Genomic DNA, 14,161 nt, shown 5'->3' with positions numbered 1-14,161 from the left:
AAACCTTCCTTTTTTTCCCAGCAACTATTCACTCAAAGGAGACAAGAGGCAGAGATGTACTTTAAAAACATTGGAATGAAAAATGAAACAACTTATAAGCTGATTGAAAATTATGTATTGGGCATGCACAGCAATTCTTACTCATTCCTGTTTTGGAACAGAAGTCCTCACCCATTCTGTATGCAAAGCCAGCTGTTAAACCAGTTCCCATCCAACAGCTGTTTACTGGCCTATGTGAAACCATTTGCTGTGTCTCAGTCTAACTCCTCATGGGCAGAGGTCATAACTGTTCTGACACCCTTTCAAACAGTTTCCTTTTGCTCTTCCATTGTTGTGTAACCCAACTCCTACCTCCCTTCTTGCCTTTCTACCTTTTTCTCACATCTTCTGCATGTTGCTCCCAGCACACAGCCTCTCCCTCGTGACAGGGAGCACAACTAGCACCTGCATTTCTGTACTAACTGCAGAGCAGGAAGCTCTAAACTTAAGAGTGCTGCAGCAACGGAACACTCTAAATTAGCGTTCTTCATTACACATGGTGGCTTCTAGGACATCACACGCAACAGCAGACAGCTCCCATCTTCGTACTCACCAGGGCCAGCAGCCCAACACAGGAACAGCTGCCTTGGCGTGTGCAGTCCTTGCAATTTTGGCTACCCTGGAACCTAACAAAGCACAGGTATGACGTGCTAGGCAAAATACTCTCTGTGCACAACAAGATTACCCAATTACTTGGAAGTCCTGTGTCAGTTCTGCTGCTCTCCTTTTTGTACAATAAAATTTAAAATTATCTAGAAGGGATGTAAATTTATGCCAGGAAGGTCAAAACAAGTATCTCTCAAATTTTATAAGAAGAGGCTGTTATGACATGAGCCAAAGCAAAATAACAGCAGGACGAATAGTAGATCTAATCAGCAGAAAAAAAAAGGCTCTAGGAACATACAAACACCACATGCCATTCTCCCCAGGGTATCGGCGTACACGTTAAGTGTTTTGCCTGTGCCCTGGAATCCCTCTGAACCTGCCATTTCCAGCAGGGCTCCACCAACATCGCTGGCATTCGGCAGGCCGTGGCCATGGCTCTGTAGCTCAGGAGTGACACCAGCACCGTGCGCTGAGGCTGAACACTGCACAGAGACTGGCTCTGAATGACACACTGCAAACGTGGAGCCTCCTGGCTCTCTGTACGTCTGCCATATCATACAGCTGGCACACTTGGCTTCTAGGACCTCGTACTAATTAAGCTGCTTTGAAGCGTTAGATAAATAAAGAATTTCATCTGGGGCTAGACCATGAGGTCATGAGAGGAGCCTCCCACCCTGACCATCTAACACCTAAATTTCATCTTCATTCACGCGTGTTTAAAGCCAGGGGTTTGGTTGGTGCTCATCTCTAGCCCTTCTCTGTACATCAGTAGTTCTCTCCTACTTAATTTTTATCTAATGTAAAGTTTTGGTCATGGACACACAAAGAGAAGAAATACAGAGTGACCGTGGGCAGCAAGAGGCTAACTGGCAAATCGGAAATTTGGCCACAGCACTTACAGTAACGTAACAGGCGCTCTTTGCTAAGAGGGTTCTGGGACTTAAATTATTGTACTGCCCTTGGAAAAAAGGAAACAATGCCTCTGGCAAACCACAGCAATACACACTGTCAAGAAATTCTCAGTGGGTGAATTTCAATAGCGGGGGCATTCCCCATCAGAACATTATGTGCTGCTAAAATGGGATTGGAATTTTATGTACTATAAAAACAGAGAAACCAATGGATGTTTTCCAGGCAGAAGAATTCAGTGATTTTTGACTGCTTAAGACACCCCAGTGGTGAGATTAACATCTGTCTACTGCCCAGAACTGAGACACATTTTTGCTTAAATAATATAGATGAAGAAAAGCATGTGGAACTGGAAAAAGCTGGTGCTCATTTGTCATAAATATTTTTTTCTCTGTAATTAACTATGCACCTTCAAATCAGTAAAGTCGGTGATAATAAGATTATTCATGATTGGATACCCAGGTATGCATCTTGATTCTTTACTGTGCGAAAAGTATGATCCAATTCTCCCACTAATGAAAACTGATGGAGCATCACACCAGTCTGCACAAGTATTCTGATTTCCCTAGCTGATTTCCTACCAACAGCATAAAATATGCAAGTATACAGAGAGCACCACCTCAGGTTTTTTATTTTTAACTGTTTATTACATTTCAACTGGAATATCTGACTCTTTCATTGCTTTATTTTTAAAAAGCAAGGCTCCATTCACCTCTGCAACGTGAACTCTGTGGATTAAATTCCTCTCTTTGTTATAAATTCAGAGCAAACCCCTGTTGATTTTTTTTCAGATTTCCAGCACCGTAAGGGGATGACAATTTTGTTCTTTGAATACAAACTGAAAAGAAAGTAAATCAAGACATTCTCTGCTCACGATAGGAATCTCAGAACCCTTCTGGGTTGAAAGCAACATTACTTTGATAAGACCTGTGCAACAGCCCACATATTGGATTTCCCTATCCAGCTGTCCAGAGTCCCATTAGCGCCTCTGACTATTATCAGTCTCACTCTATAATTAGAACAGCTTATGGTTTATTTGGGCCTTTTTCAAAACCAGATTTCCTTCCCAGCCATAGCTGTCATTCAGAAGTACATGAATAGTATCTTTCAAAGTACTTTATATTTTACATTATTGTGTGACAAACAAGAATAAAACACATTCAAATCAGCAGAGCAGCTCTTTCTATTAAACGACAAACACTTTACTTACCCAGGGTGAGACGTTTTCATTTGGCATCCGATTTTGCTCAGCCAGGCCCCAAGTCCTTTTCCTTTCCCAATGACAGTCCTTATCTGCCCCTTCTGCAGGACACAAACCAGCCTGCCCTGGCAAGCTTTCTGCCTCCGCGGGGGTTTGTGTTGAAACGACTGGGAGACCTTCCTGACTGGGAGACAGAGCGCTGCATTCCCTAACCTCTGCTGCAGGCTGAAAAGACTGTCCAATGGTACTTACATATCTGCAAAGCTCTTTAGGGTTTAACAACTTTAAAAGGTTTCTTCTTAGACTTTCCGTTAAGGCACAGACAGCGGGCCTTGCATTTCCCTCCGGCAATTTTCCTTCCCCCTCCTCCAGCAGCAGCGAGCTTTCACCCAGCCAGTCCTTGTCCGTCCTGCTTTCCGTCATCATCTCCGAAGCCTGACTTGTCAAAGAAGCACCTATGCAACTCGTAGAGGCGTCCGCCTTGGCACGTATATTATCCTTGTTCTTTGATTTGTCGGTTGAGAAACCTGCAGCCGAGTGGCCACTTCCACGATTTCCTTCTTCAGTTCTGGGATGCTCATTTTCGATGGCTGCAGATGCAAGAGGCGCTTTATGCTTTTCTTTGTCTTTCCCACCAGCACTTTTATCTCGGTGGTGTCCAACAGTGAGAGTCATCTCTCTCTGCAAAGTCGACTGGCTGTACCTAGAGGGGTCTCTCCTTACATTTACTCCTTTGAATTTTGACTGATGACCACAGAAGCCAATGGTGGTATCCATAGGCGTAGTGTCATCTGACACTTGGAACAGACAAGGCATTTCACTGAGGAAGTAAGCACACCCATCACAATCCTTACTCAGTTTTAAATCATCTTCATCATCACTTTCTAATAAAAATTGTAATTTCTTTTGCCAGATTTCATTTTCATGCGCTGTCAGCACATCTGAACATTCAAAATACTCTAGGTCATCATCAGAAAAGTCATCACTTACTCTTGGAATCTTCTCTGTATTAATCTCCAGATTAGCAGCAGAATTTTCAGAATCATCTTTCACATGACAATTGTGATTTACTATGGGAGTATCTGCCTGCTCATTGAACAGGGTATTCATGGTTAGAGGTCGAACGAGCCCAGTCTTTTTACACGCCTGGATATCTGCCAGAGACTGACCAGACACAGAGTCTTCCGTGCTAAGGCAACAGTTGCCTGTGTGACAAGTGATTACATTTGTAGGGTGGGAATGCACCTGTCTGCTGCAGTATTTCTCTGCTGTTCCAGCAGCGACACTGACCATGCTGTTAAAATGAACTAGGTCATCACCATTCTCCGACAAATCCCTTAGGCAGGAAATATTCTCCTGGGTTTTAGATACATTTTTTACATCCATGTTGTCTTCTGTGTTAGGCAAGTGTCTGCGGGTTTTCTCAAACGAGGGCAATACTTCCGCTTTTCTGAGCTTCTCAAGCAGTAAACCACTGATTTTTGAAGAGCCAGAATCTGGTGAAATCAACATGGGGCAACCACCCTCACAGGGATAACTCTTGTGTCGTGCAAAATGTTTCCCGTTCTGCTCATTTTACCCTGAAGTCTCCCACATTGTCATTTAGGTCAACAACAAATTCTGGTGAAGTTTTAGGTTTTGTATCTGATTCCAGTTGGACAAAGTTGAATAGCAGGTCATTCTAGCTGTCAAACCGTTTCCCGGTGCTGTTCAACAAAGCGCAGATCTTGCTCTGTGCACCTGCAAATAAAAGAAACCTTAAGTTTAAAATTACTTCTAAAATGGGTACACATATTTTCTAAAAGGTGGTCAACTGACACATAGTTGCAAACTTTTTCAAAAAAGAGAAATCATTATTTCAAAACCAAGATCAAACATTAAAGCAGTAACTATAATCCAGCCATCTATGCAATGGCACTTAATGGCAACACATTTTAACTGTCTGGAGTGATTCGTGCTAGGAAAACAAATTCTTAAGCATGCCTGTGCATACACAAAAAGGGGCTTTAGCACGTCGTTTAGACATTTCTACATGCAACTAATAATCTGCAGACAATGTTAATTTTCGTATGTGCATAACTTCTACAGGTACCAAGGACCTGCTATTTTGGTAGCCGCATTGGCACAACAGTTGGCTACTCCTGGAATTGGCATCATAGGGACACAAATTGCAGAACCTGTTTGTAGAAATACCTGGAACAATCAGTCTGGTTCGGTTTTATAGAGCTATTCCAGTTTTAAAGCAATTCTATTGTACTTTGGCTTGATGTTTGTAATTTCTGTGGTGAGAGAATAGTGAAATAAGGCTGGTTAGCCTCAATTTCCTGTTCATATTGAGGCTTACTTTCAAATAGCTGTGCAGTAGCAACATTGTGTGGCAATGAAGAATTCACATAAAACCAAAGTAAAATACACCAAAAGGCTTCCATTAGCTGAATCCAAAGAAATAAGGAATTATTGCTCTCTTCCTGTAAAAAACCACCTTTTTTCCTAAGCATTCCCAAACCTTAGCATTTTAGATACTTGAGATGTTTTTGGATAGCACTAGAGGCACTGTGGGTCATTCTTCGGCACAGAGTACCCATGCTAATCACAACAGGACTCTTTCCACCATCCAGGGATCTACTCATCACGGAAAGTAGTGCAGCAGAACTGAGTTTCAAGTAAATTCGATCTCGTGGGGGATGCCAGACTAAAAGCTCTGAAAAATAGTGACCTATTCTTATTCACAGAACTGGTATGACATGAATTACAGCAGGAAAAACTTTCTTGCCATCCTGCTAATCTGATGAAGCAATTTAAGGACACTCCATCCATTCTCTTTTTCCTTCTCTCTGCTTCTCCCATCGTGACCTTTTTCAGCTAATGTCCCTCTCCTGGCTGCAAGACCACCAGCCACACACCCTGGCACAGCAACCCTTCCCCACGCCCTCTCAAGCACTCTGCAGCGCTCTGTCTGCTCCCTGCGGGGCCACAGGCACAGCAGCCACTGGAGCTGTCAGCACCCACCTCCGTGTCACAGCCCACCGCGGACAGGGATCAAAGCCAGTCGGTAAGAAAGTACGTGGGAAGCCGATGGGAGCTCAATGGCTAAACGGCACGGGGCTTGCACGGCTTGCTTGGAAGCCGCCTCTCAGGGAAAGAGCACAAAGCAGCTAGGTGCATTTTCGTTTCCTTCAGGCAAACCCTGCCACAGACACCCTTTCACAGCTACCTGGGAGGGAAAGAGCAGGGAGAGAGGATGGTTCATGGGAGGGATAATGGAAGGGACAATGTCAGGTTGTGTGACACGCAGTCCGACTCCATGCACGCAAAGAAGGCAGAGGAACAACAGCAGACAGGGAACCCAGACCAGCACCCTCTCCCACCCCACAACACGTATGTGTGCTGTCTACACACGTGTACGTGCTACTGAGTACATGTGCTCAGCCTCACCGGTTGGACTCGTGGGTGCGGGGCTGCGGCAGCCTTGCCGTAAGGCTGCTGGCTCCAGCACCTCCCCACAGGCAACCCGGGCCAGCACAGGGCCTCTGGAGTGCATGAAGGGACCCAAGAGGACAGGAGCTCAGTATTTTTGATATGAGAAGAAGGGCGAGTGGGAAAAGGCAGTGAAAAGGCAGTAGAGAGGCAACATGTTTTGTCAATTTAGTCTCGGCTAAGTTGGCAAAGGTCCAGCATACAAGCAAGTGGAGGCCAACAGGAAAGGATGGTTTGAAGACCAAGCCCAACGTGCCACAAATGTATAGCATCAGCTCAGAGGTGTAGCCGGGAAGTTGCCAGGAGACACGGAGGATGACAACCAGCTTTACAGTAGTGCGAGCCAGCCAAGCGGCTTGGCTAGAGATGCTTCGCAGCGAGAAACTACGAGGGGGAAACGCGCTGCCGTACACAGTGCTGCCGACATGGAAGGGTTCGGGTTGCCAGGCAGGAGGTACGGGGCAGGAAGCTGGTGTGCAGGTTCCTCACACCACCACCTCTGAGCCTGAGAAGCAGTCTTGTTCAAAATCTATCGTAACGTGGGCTTCCCTGCTGACAATATTTGAGAATAAATTCGAACAATCAAAATAGAGGATATTGAGAGGATATCAGTGCATCTTGTAGTGGTTTTAGATAATCTGGACACCTGTTGGCTGGCCCTGGGCCAGCACTCTACACTTGCTTCATGCAGGCCTCTGAACGACAATCTAGACTGTGCGTCCAACACGAGCCTGGAGAAAAAAGGCATCGCATCCCATTATCTTCAGCCTTTCAGATCTCTGATCACGTTGTGCTCTCCATTTCAACTCTAAAAACTATAAATATTTAACAGAAAATAAATGGAGCAGCAGAGATTAATCTCTTCCTCATCCACTTTATTACAGTGCCATGGAACTACCTCCAGCATTCACCCATCTCCTCTTAAATACGTATTTACTTAATGTTCCCTGTTGTATTCTCTCAAATTTGCTTTCATCTTTGCTTTCAGAAGACCAGATGCCTTTTTCCTCTTTTTTGGAGGGTATAAGTTATTTTAAAAGCATGGTAATTTTCTCAGTTAAAAAGAGCCTTGGCAACATTCTTTTAATGCAGATTGACTGATGAATACTCCTTACTGAAGCAATTGTACTATACAGTTACCATTATCTTAGTTCAGCTGCATTTTGACATCGAGGGGAAAAGAGCTGTCAGATTTCTCAATATGAAAATTACATTAGATTGCTGTGCATTTTGTCAGATCCAGCAATGGAAATGAAAGCAAAATAATGTTCCATGAGGAAAACTGCAATAAATGCTGGTTTTCCACCCAAGATAAAGAGACACTATTTTTTAAAAATCTGGGGAGAAAATATAAGATATTAGATTAAACTGTAATTTCAATTATTGAATTTAGATAGAAAGTGGAAAGAGAACCGTTAGTATAATACCCTCTGAGCTCCTCAAGAAAACTTGTGATAGAAGATGCACAATGAAATTCACTGAGGAAAGATGAATGGGAGATCATAACTGACCATCAGCTATTGACCAGTAACCTGAACACAAGCTCTATTCCTAAAAAACTGGGTTCTCAACATTGGGTGAAAAGAAGACAAGAGAATACTTAAACGTGTTCTGGCTGCTTGCCTCAAATCTGGCTCTGGAAACCAACGATGCTACTTGCTGAACCAGGTACCAGCTGACGACAGGAGAGCGAAGCAGAGCCATGTAGGAGAACTGAACACCACCAGGTTTTAGCAGAAAACTAAAAACTTTTTTAGTAAGAAAGGGGCCTATTTTGGGTTATCTAATGATCTGTAAACATATTTTCAATCTCTCACTGATCAGAACAGTGGCAACTGTTGGGGAACTTCTGCAGTACACCTTGAGGTGAATTAAACATGTGTTCATGCTTAAATAAAATTAAAAGATATTTAATGAACAATGCATTGGGCAGAGTCCTACCACCGTAAGCGGTTCCATGACGGGTCTGCAAGGATCGCCAGGAGCCCATTCCTTATGTACACTGGCACCAGCACCGACCCGAGAGCGGCTGCGTGGGCACCTCAGCCCGGCTGTGGGTCCGTCCCCCAGCTCAGCCCTGCTGCCCAAAGGTGGCCCCTGAGTGCTCACATTGCAGCATGGCTACAAGACACACGGTGCTGGGTCTTATCTCATCACTGAGGGACACTTCACTCCCTTACTGGGAGTAGCTGGGTCTCTGGCATTCTTGCTTCCAGCCAGCTTAACCCTTTTTTCGGCTGGGCCTTCTTGCCCTCCGTGACAGATCACTCCTCAGGCACAAATCACCACTGCTGTGCACCTACAGTCTGAAGTTCCCCTTCACTACCCCTGAACACGTTGGCTTCCCCTTTCCCATTCCTCCACCCGCCTCTCAGGTCGGGCTCCACTCCCACCACGAAAACCAGACGCACATTACCAGGGCCCGATGTGGCCTAGGCTTAATGCCCCAGGAGCTAAGGATAAGGGAAAACAAAGCCAGAGCAGCGAGAAAATAGTAACCTAAAAACTGTGGTTGGACACGATGCAGGCGAAATCCAGCACTGAGAACAACCTGGAACAGTCAGATTAACAGGGCAGCAACAGGCAGTAAAGACATTTGTAGATGCTTCACCAAAATCCTTCTATGGCAGGAAACAAAGTGTTTGTGAAAAACAATCAGTTTCAGACAACATTATGTAAAAGAATGGCTAGAAAAAGCATCAAAATGGCTAAAACAATCCCTCAGCATGTCTCTAAGGAAAACATACAATCAAACAAATTCAAGTAAATTTTCAGGCAAAAATGCCTTTTATTTAAAATTCATACTTTATTATAATTCCATACTGGTTTTGAAAAACTTGTTAATAGTGCAAAAAATGTCTGAAATTCCAATTCTAAATACAAATTTTGAATGTTCAAATTTATTCTCACTAAAATGCCAACGTTTTTCCCAAATTGAAACGTATTTTTAAAATAAAAAGCGTTCAATATTTGATCATTTATTCCACCTGAGACCAAAACATTTTTGAAAAATTGCACTTAAATACAGAAGGGACAGTGTTTAAGTGAGTTTAACTTTTAGTAATAGCCATTTTGCAGGCAGTTTTGGACCCAAAGCTGCTTCCTATGATTTCAGAAGGAACGGTGGGCTTAATCCCAATGTCAGCAAAAAAAAATTTAACTGACAAAAATATACAAATCTGATTAAACTTAAAAAGTGGCCATTAATTTTCCTCTCTTGCATCACTTCTTTTTTTCTACTTTATCTAGTTATAACCAAAACGGAAATTTTCCTTTATAAGCAATTCTACATTCACAGAGGTTATTTCTACAGAAAGCTTACGCATTTTACAAGTCCAGGAGGAAATTTGTGTCTTTCTCTGGGGTTCATTTCTTCTAGAGTCAGTGGAAAAGATTCCCTTTACTACCTCTCTGAAGCTTTTTTTCTCTTGTTGTCTATTCATCACGTAATCTCTGTCCTCTGTACAGCCCTGCTCAGCCCACACCTGTATTCAGCAGGATTTATCCCTATCTTTCAGGTGCACTTCCTCCTCCCCCTCTTTCACAGGACCTGTCAGTCTATCCCACGTATTGTCCATCTCCTTATCGTTACGGCACCAGCTTTTTGGGTCAGGAACCACTCTGTGTTCACACGCCGCCTGGCACAATGGGCACCCGATCTATGCCTAAACCCTTCGTACTGCACTGCAATTAACACACGTAAACGTGCTCCGACCACCAGAGCATTGTCTGGGCACATCTGAAAGCTGCCCAGGGCACAAATACCTCTGTATGGCCATCCGTGTCCCGCAAACGCTCCGCTTTACACCCACGGCAGCACAAAGGAGTGGGAAGGAACCTGCCTTAGCCCACGCAGAGGGTTATCTCAGCTCAACACGGGAGGAATGAAACTGATAATCCTCCTACGGTTCATATTAAGAAACATCCTTCTGTCAACCAATACTTTGGTCTCTTTGTACCAGGCTCACATTGGGTCTGAGATACCTGAAAACACAAGAAAAACGGGTAGTGACATAAATAATGTGTGTTTGCAGTAGCCTTAGATCACACAGATCATCTTCAGTAACTTATCTGCCATTGCCCACACTTGCAGAGCCTCACGAAATCTGCGAGATCCCTTGTGCTTAACTGGTCAAGGATTAATTTTCATTGAACTTCTACACACACATCTTACAAATGCCTAAGTCCACCTGCAACGCAGATCCCGTTTTTTGTAGGTCATTCCCACGAGTAATATAAAATATGTGGTTGAATCATTGAGTACTTCCTGCTGTTGTTTCTGCAAAAGGATTATACTGATTCTCTGTGTTAATCAAAAATCCAAGGATGTATTTTTGAAGGTTCTTGCATCAGGTAAGAATATGAAAATCTACATTTTCAGTTTCCAGAAAAATACATCTCTAAACCACCAGCCACTACAACAGAGAAGAAACCTTGAAAACAGGAAAAATAAATGTCCTAAAACAAAAAGAAATATAGAAAGACGTCTATCTATTTGTATTATTTTTAAGCCACATGATTTTTGAGTCAAAGCTCATGAATTTCTTGAGTCCTGGTGTGGTTTTTGAGTACTGCTTCACGACAGGTGAAGTGGCAGCGCTCTCAGACACATTGGTATTAGTCCAGCAACTCCAGCACTGCAGTTCAGAGCAGATTTGTGCTCTTACGAGACCTCCTGGGCAGCCTTCATGGGAGGACTCCTACCCAGCTTCTCAATAAATCTCTCGTTCTCTTGAGGACACACAGTATAGATGAAAAATTGATGAGTGTCACAATTTTCAGAAAAATTCATTTCATACAGTTTCTACTGAAATTTTATGAAATGAACTCAAAAGTAAAATTAAGTAACGTACAAACATTAAATAAAATGCCACAGGCAAGGTGCTTTTATATTGTATATTTTGAAAAAGTATTTAAGCTGTGCACAAAACTGTTGCAGAGTTCAACCCAAGCTCTGTAATATTTCAAATAAATTATTCTTTTATTATCAAAGAAGACGTGCTAATTAACAAAATTATGCACAGGAATGACGTCTCCATAATTCAACACATATTACCTAGAAAGATTTATTTGGGTATAGCCAATGTAATTATATTCTACTTAGATAACTACATTTATAATTATATCAAAACAAAATATGACTTGTCACACATTCTATCTCTGGGTCAGAAGTTCAATTTACAAACCGAAGTGAGCAGGTTTCCTCCCAATAGCAATCATATTACTTGGTTTGAAGCGTTTGCTGCCTTTTTGTAGATTTACTAAATTAAACATCAAGAATTGCAGTTATTTTTCGAATAGAAGAGTAGATGCCAATTGCTAATATATACATCAGCAGTTTATGAAAAAAAAACAACAAAGCCAAAACCCAAAGCACAACAAACAACAAAAAACCCCAGCAGATGATTCTACAGCACCAGTCTGATCCAAAGTCGCTCTTCCGAGTAACTTGGATTTAGGCCCAGGTCCTAAAGCAGGAGTTTCAACTCCACCCTGTGTGGAATTCTCCTGGCTTCAAAGCAGCCATTCAGGTTTGTACGTTTTACAGAAACAGGTGAAAGTCCTTCACGGTGAAGTCAGTTACAGTACAGGTCCTGGACTAAAAACCATCCTGCAAAGCACGGGAATTTGAGCAGATTAGCCCCTACAGACCTGTTGGATGTTCTTATTTCTCTAAGTATAAATTCATAGAATGGTTTGGGTTGGAAGGAACCTTCACAGACTATTTTAAATTTGATAGACCTGATAAAATAAGTATGTTTTAAAATCAGGACTGACGAAAGATAGGGGAAATAGTTATGAACTAGAAACTGTTTCCATGGGGCAGAGGGAACTTCTCCTATATCAGGATCAAGCTCTTTATCAGGAAGTTCTTTATTTCCTTGTCACGGTTTTGATTGGCCAGGTTTTTTTGGTAGGAAAGAGAGCGCTGTGCTGAATCTCATCTCTGTGATAAGAAAACAGAACTACACTACTTTGAACAAGATGGGAGAAAGACTTGAAGAGACTACAGAGTCTAACCTTTGATGAGGTAAGAGCAGGGAGAACCCATGCACACAAGGATTTGCAATGACTGCATTTTCTATTTGTTTCTCTATCTCACAGGAGTTCTGTCCGACTCAGTTCTGTCTGGAATCCCTAATGCTGGAACAGAAACAGTAACTATAACCATATTCTTCTCCTATAAATCCTTCAAAACACCACAATAAAATCAAACATTTAGAGTAGCATACTTGTCAAAGAGCGTGTAATGTCAGAAATCAAAGTAGCAAAATACTGTATTATCTAAACCAATTATCGTGTATCTACTGTATTAACAAGGTTTGGATAAGGAACACATCAGAGAAGTTTGGGCTGGTCAAAAAGCAGATGTCTGGAAAACACATCCTTGCCAAACACACTGCAATATATTGATGGTGTTTCTTCAACTTCCGACATCGGAGGCTTTTGGAGAGCTTTTCCCTTAGTGTGCTACCCGTTTCAAAGAGCACCCCAGCATAACGAAAACACCGCTGCTGTAACTCTTTGGCGAAATGTAAGAAGGATAACTGGCTGGCTCTGCGTATCTCTAACAAGCACCTTAATATAGAGTAATTAAAATAAGCAATCACAGCACAACTCTTCACACTGACCTGTCTTAATCTATTTTTAACATTTGTCAAGCATCTGACACTGTCAGCATGAGCAATTCATGCATCTAGCCTGATAATCATCTACACGCTACCAGATTACCAGATTTTTTCTCAGGAATGGAGAAAATTTTTACCTAATGAGTATTAGGCCATGCAATATATATTTAGAAAGAATAAAATGCATATTTCAGGATACCTAGTATCGCTTACAGATTCTTTAGAGAAGGAAGCTTGCTTCCGTACCATTTTTGCAATTTTGTCTTGCTGAAAGTCAGTAGAAATAGTACCAGAGTATAATTTCAGAAACATTTAGCAGAATTCTAAACACAACACGTTTAAAACAAATCTGTCAAGATGAGCAAAAATGACTATACTGCAGCAGAAGCAAATAACAAATCCTATTTCATGTTCAATAACTGCATAAATCACTATATTCATGTAGTGCATTAAGAACAAAGTAACTTGCTTTTCTTCGTTTACGTACCTTTTATGATACGCGTTCTATTTGCACACAGGAGAAAAAAGTAGACGAGTATTTTTAAAAGTATAAACAATTTGACCTCTTAAACCATAAATGCGCACTTACCCTTGACTGCTCTTAATCTTTAAGCTCTAGAAGCGGGCCAGGCCTGTGGTTTGACCCTGTGTTACGAGACAGAAGACATTCAATTTATACATGTTGTTTCAGAGCTGCGAGGCCAGCTGAAAGCTGCAGTGTTGTTTTGCTAGTGTGACCTTAGGGTAGTGAGCCCGATCACAGAGCAGTTTGACTTTTAAGAGAGACTATTTCATTACATGCAGCAGATGGCTGTTCCTGGGAAAACCTCAGCCAGACAGAGGAAGAGTGAGAGAGAGAGAGTTGGCAGTGATGAGAGGGTACATCCTACTTCCAAAGAAGTCCACGGGAATTTCCTCGTGGCCTTGCGAGAGAGGAAGTGTTGGCCTTAGCTTTTCACAATAAAGCACTGGGCTGTTTTTCTAAAGCCCATGCTTAACTGCTTGGCCAGGTGCTTTGGGAATTTGTTAGTTGCTTGAAGTTAAGCACACACAAGTTCTGTTGAACATGAGAAAATCTGCGATCCCTAACAAGTAGGTTGAGGAAGCCGAAGGTGGATAGTGAACTTTTAACAATCACTATGTAATAATTCACCTAATGATTCACGTTCCTCACAAGCAAATAACTGAATCCTGAAGTAAGAAAGTATTCCCAAGAATTCAAGTCTCACACAGGAGGAACTTGAATGAATTGCACAAACTGCTCTGAGCTCAAGGGATCTAGAAAAGACTGAAATGCAAG

The 14,161-nt window shown here is 42.3% G+C and overlaps 1 protein-coding gene across 1 annotated transcript in view; it reads right to left on the bottom strand.

The window, feature by feature from the left end:
• The window catches only part of ALPK2 (alpha kinase 2), a 28,707-nt gene extending 24,449 nt beyond the window's left edge, over window positions 1-4,258 (bottom strand). The window contains exon 1 of the mRNA XM_009992733.2: window positions 2,765-4,258. Coding sequence (XP_009991035.2) covers window positions 2,765-4,141 — 1,377 coding nt within the window. The 5' untranslated portion in view covers window positions 4,142-4,258. The remainder of the gene's footprint in view (window positions 1-2,764) is intronic.
• Window positions 4,259-14,161: the final 9,903 nt, after the last annotated feature.

This window comes from Tauraco erythrolophus, chromosome Z, assembly GCF_009769465.1.
Source record: "Tauraco erythrolophus isolate bTauEry1 chromosome Z, bTauEry1.pri, whole genome shotgun sequence".
NCBI classification, from domain to species: Eukaryota; Metazoa; Chordata; class Aves; order Musophagiformes; family Musophagidae; genus Tauraco; species Tauraco erythrolophus.
The sequence above is the reverse complement of the archived record's forward strand: the minus strand, read 5'-3'. Positions and strand labels throughout refer to the sequence as shown.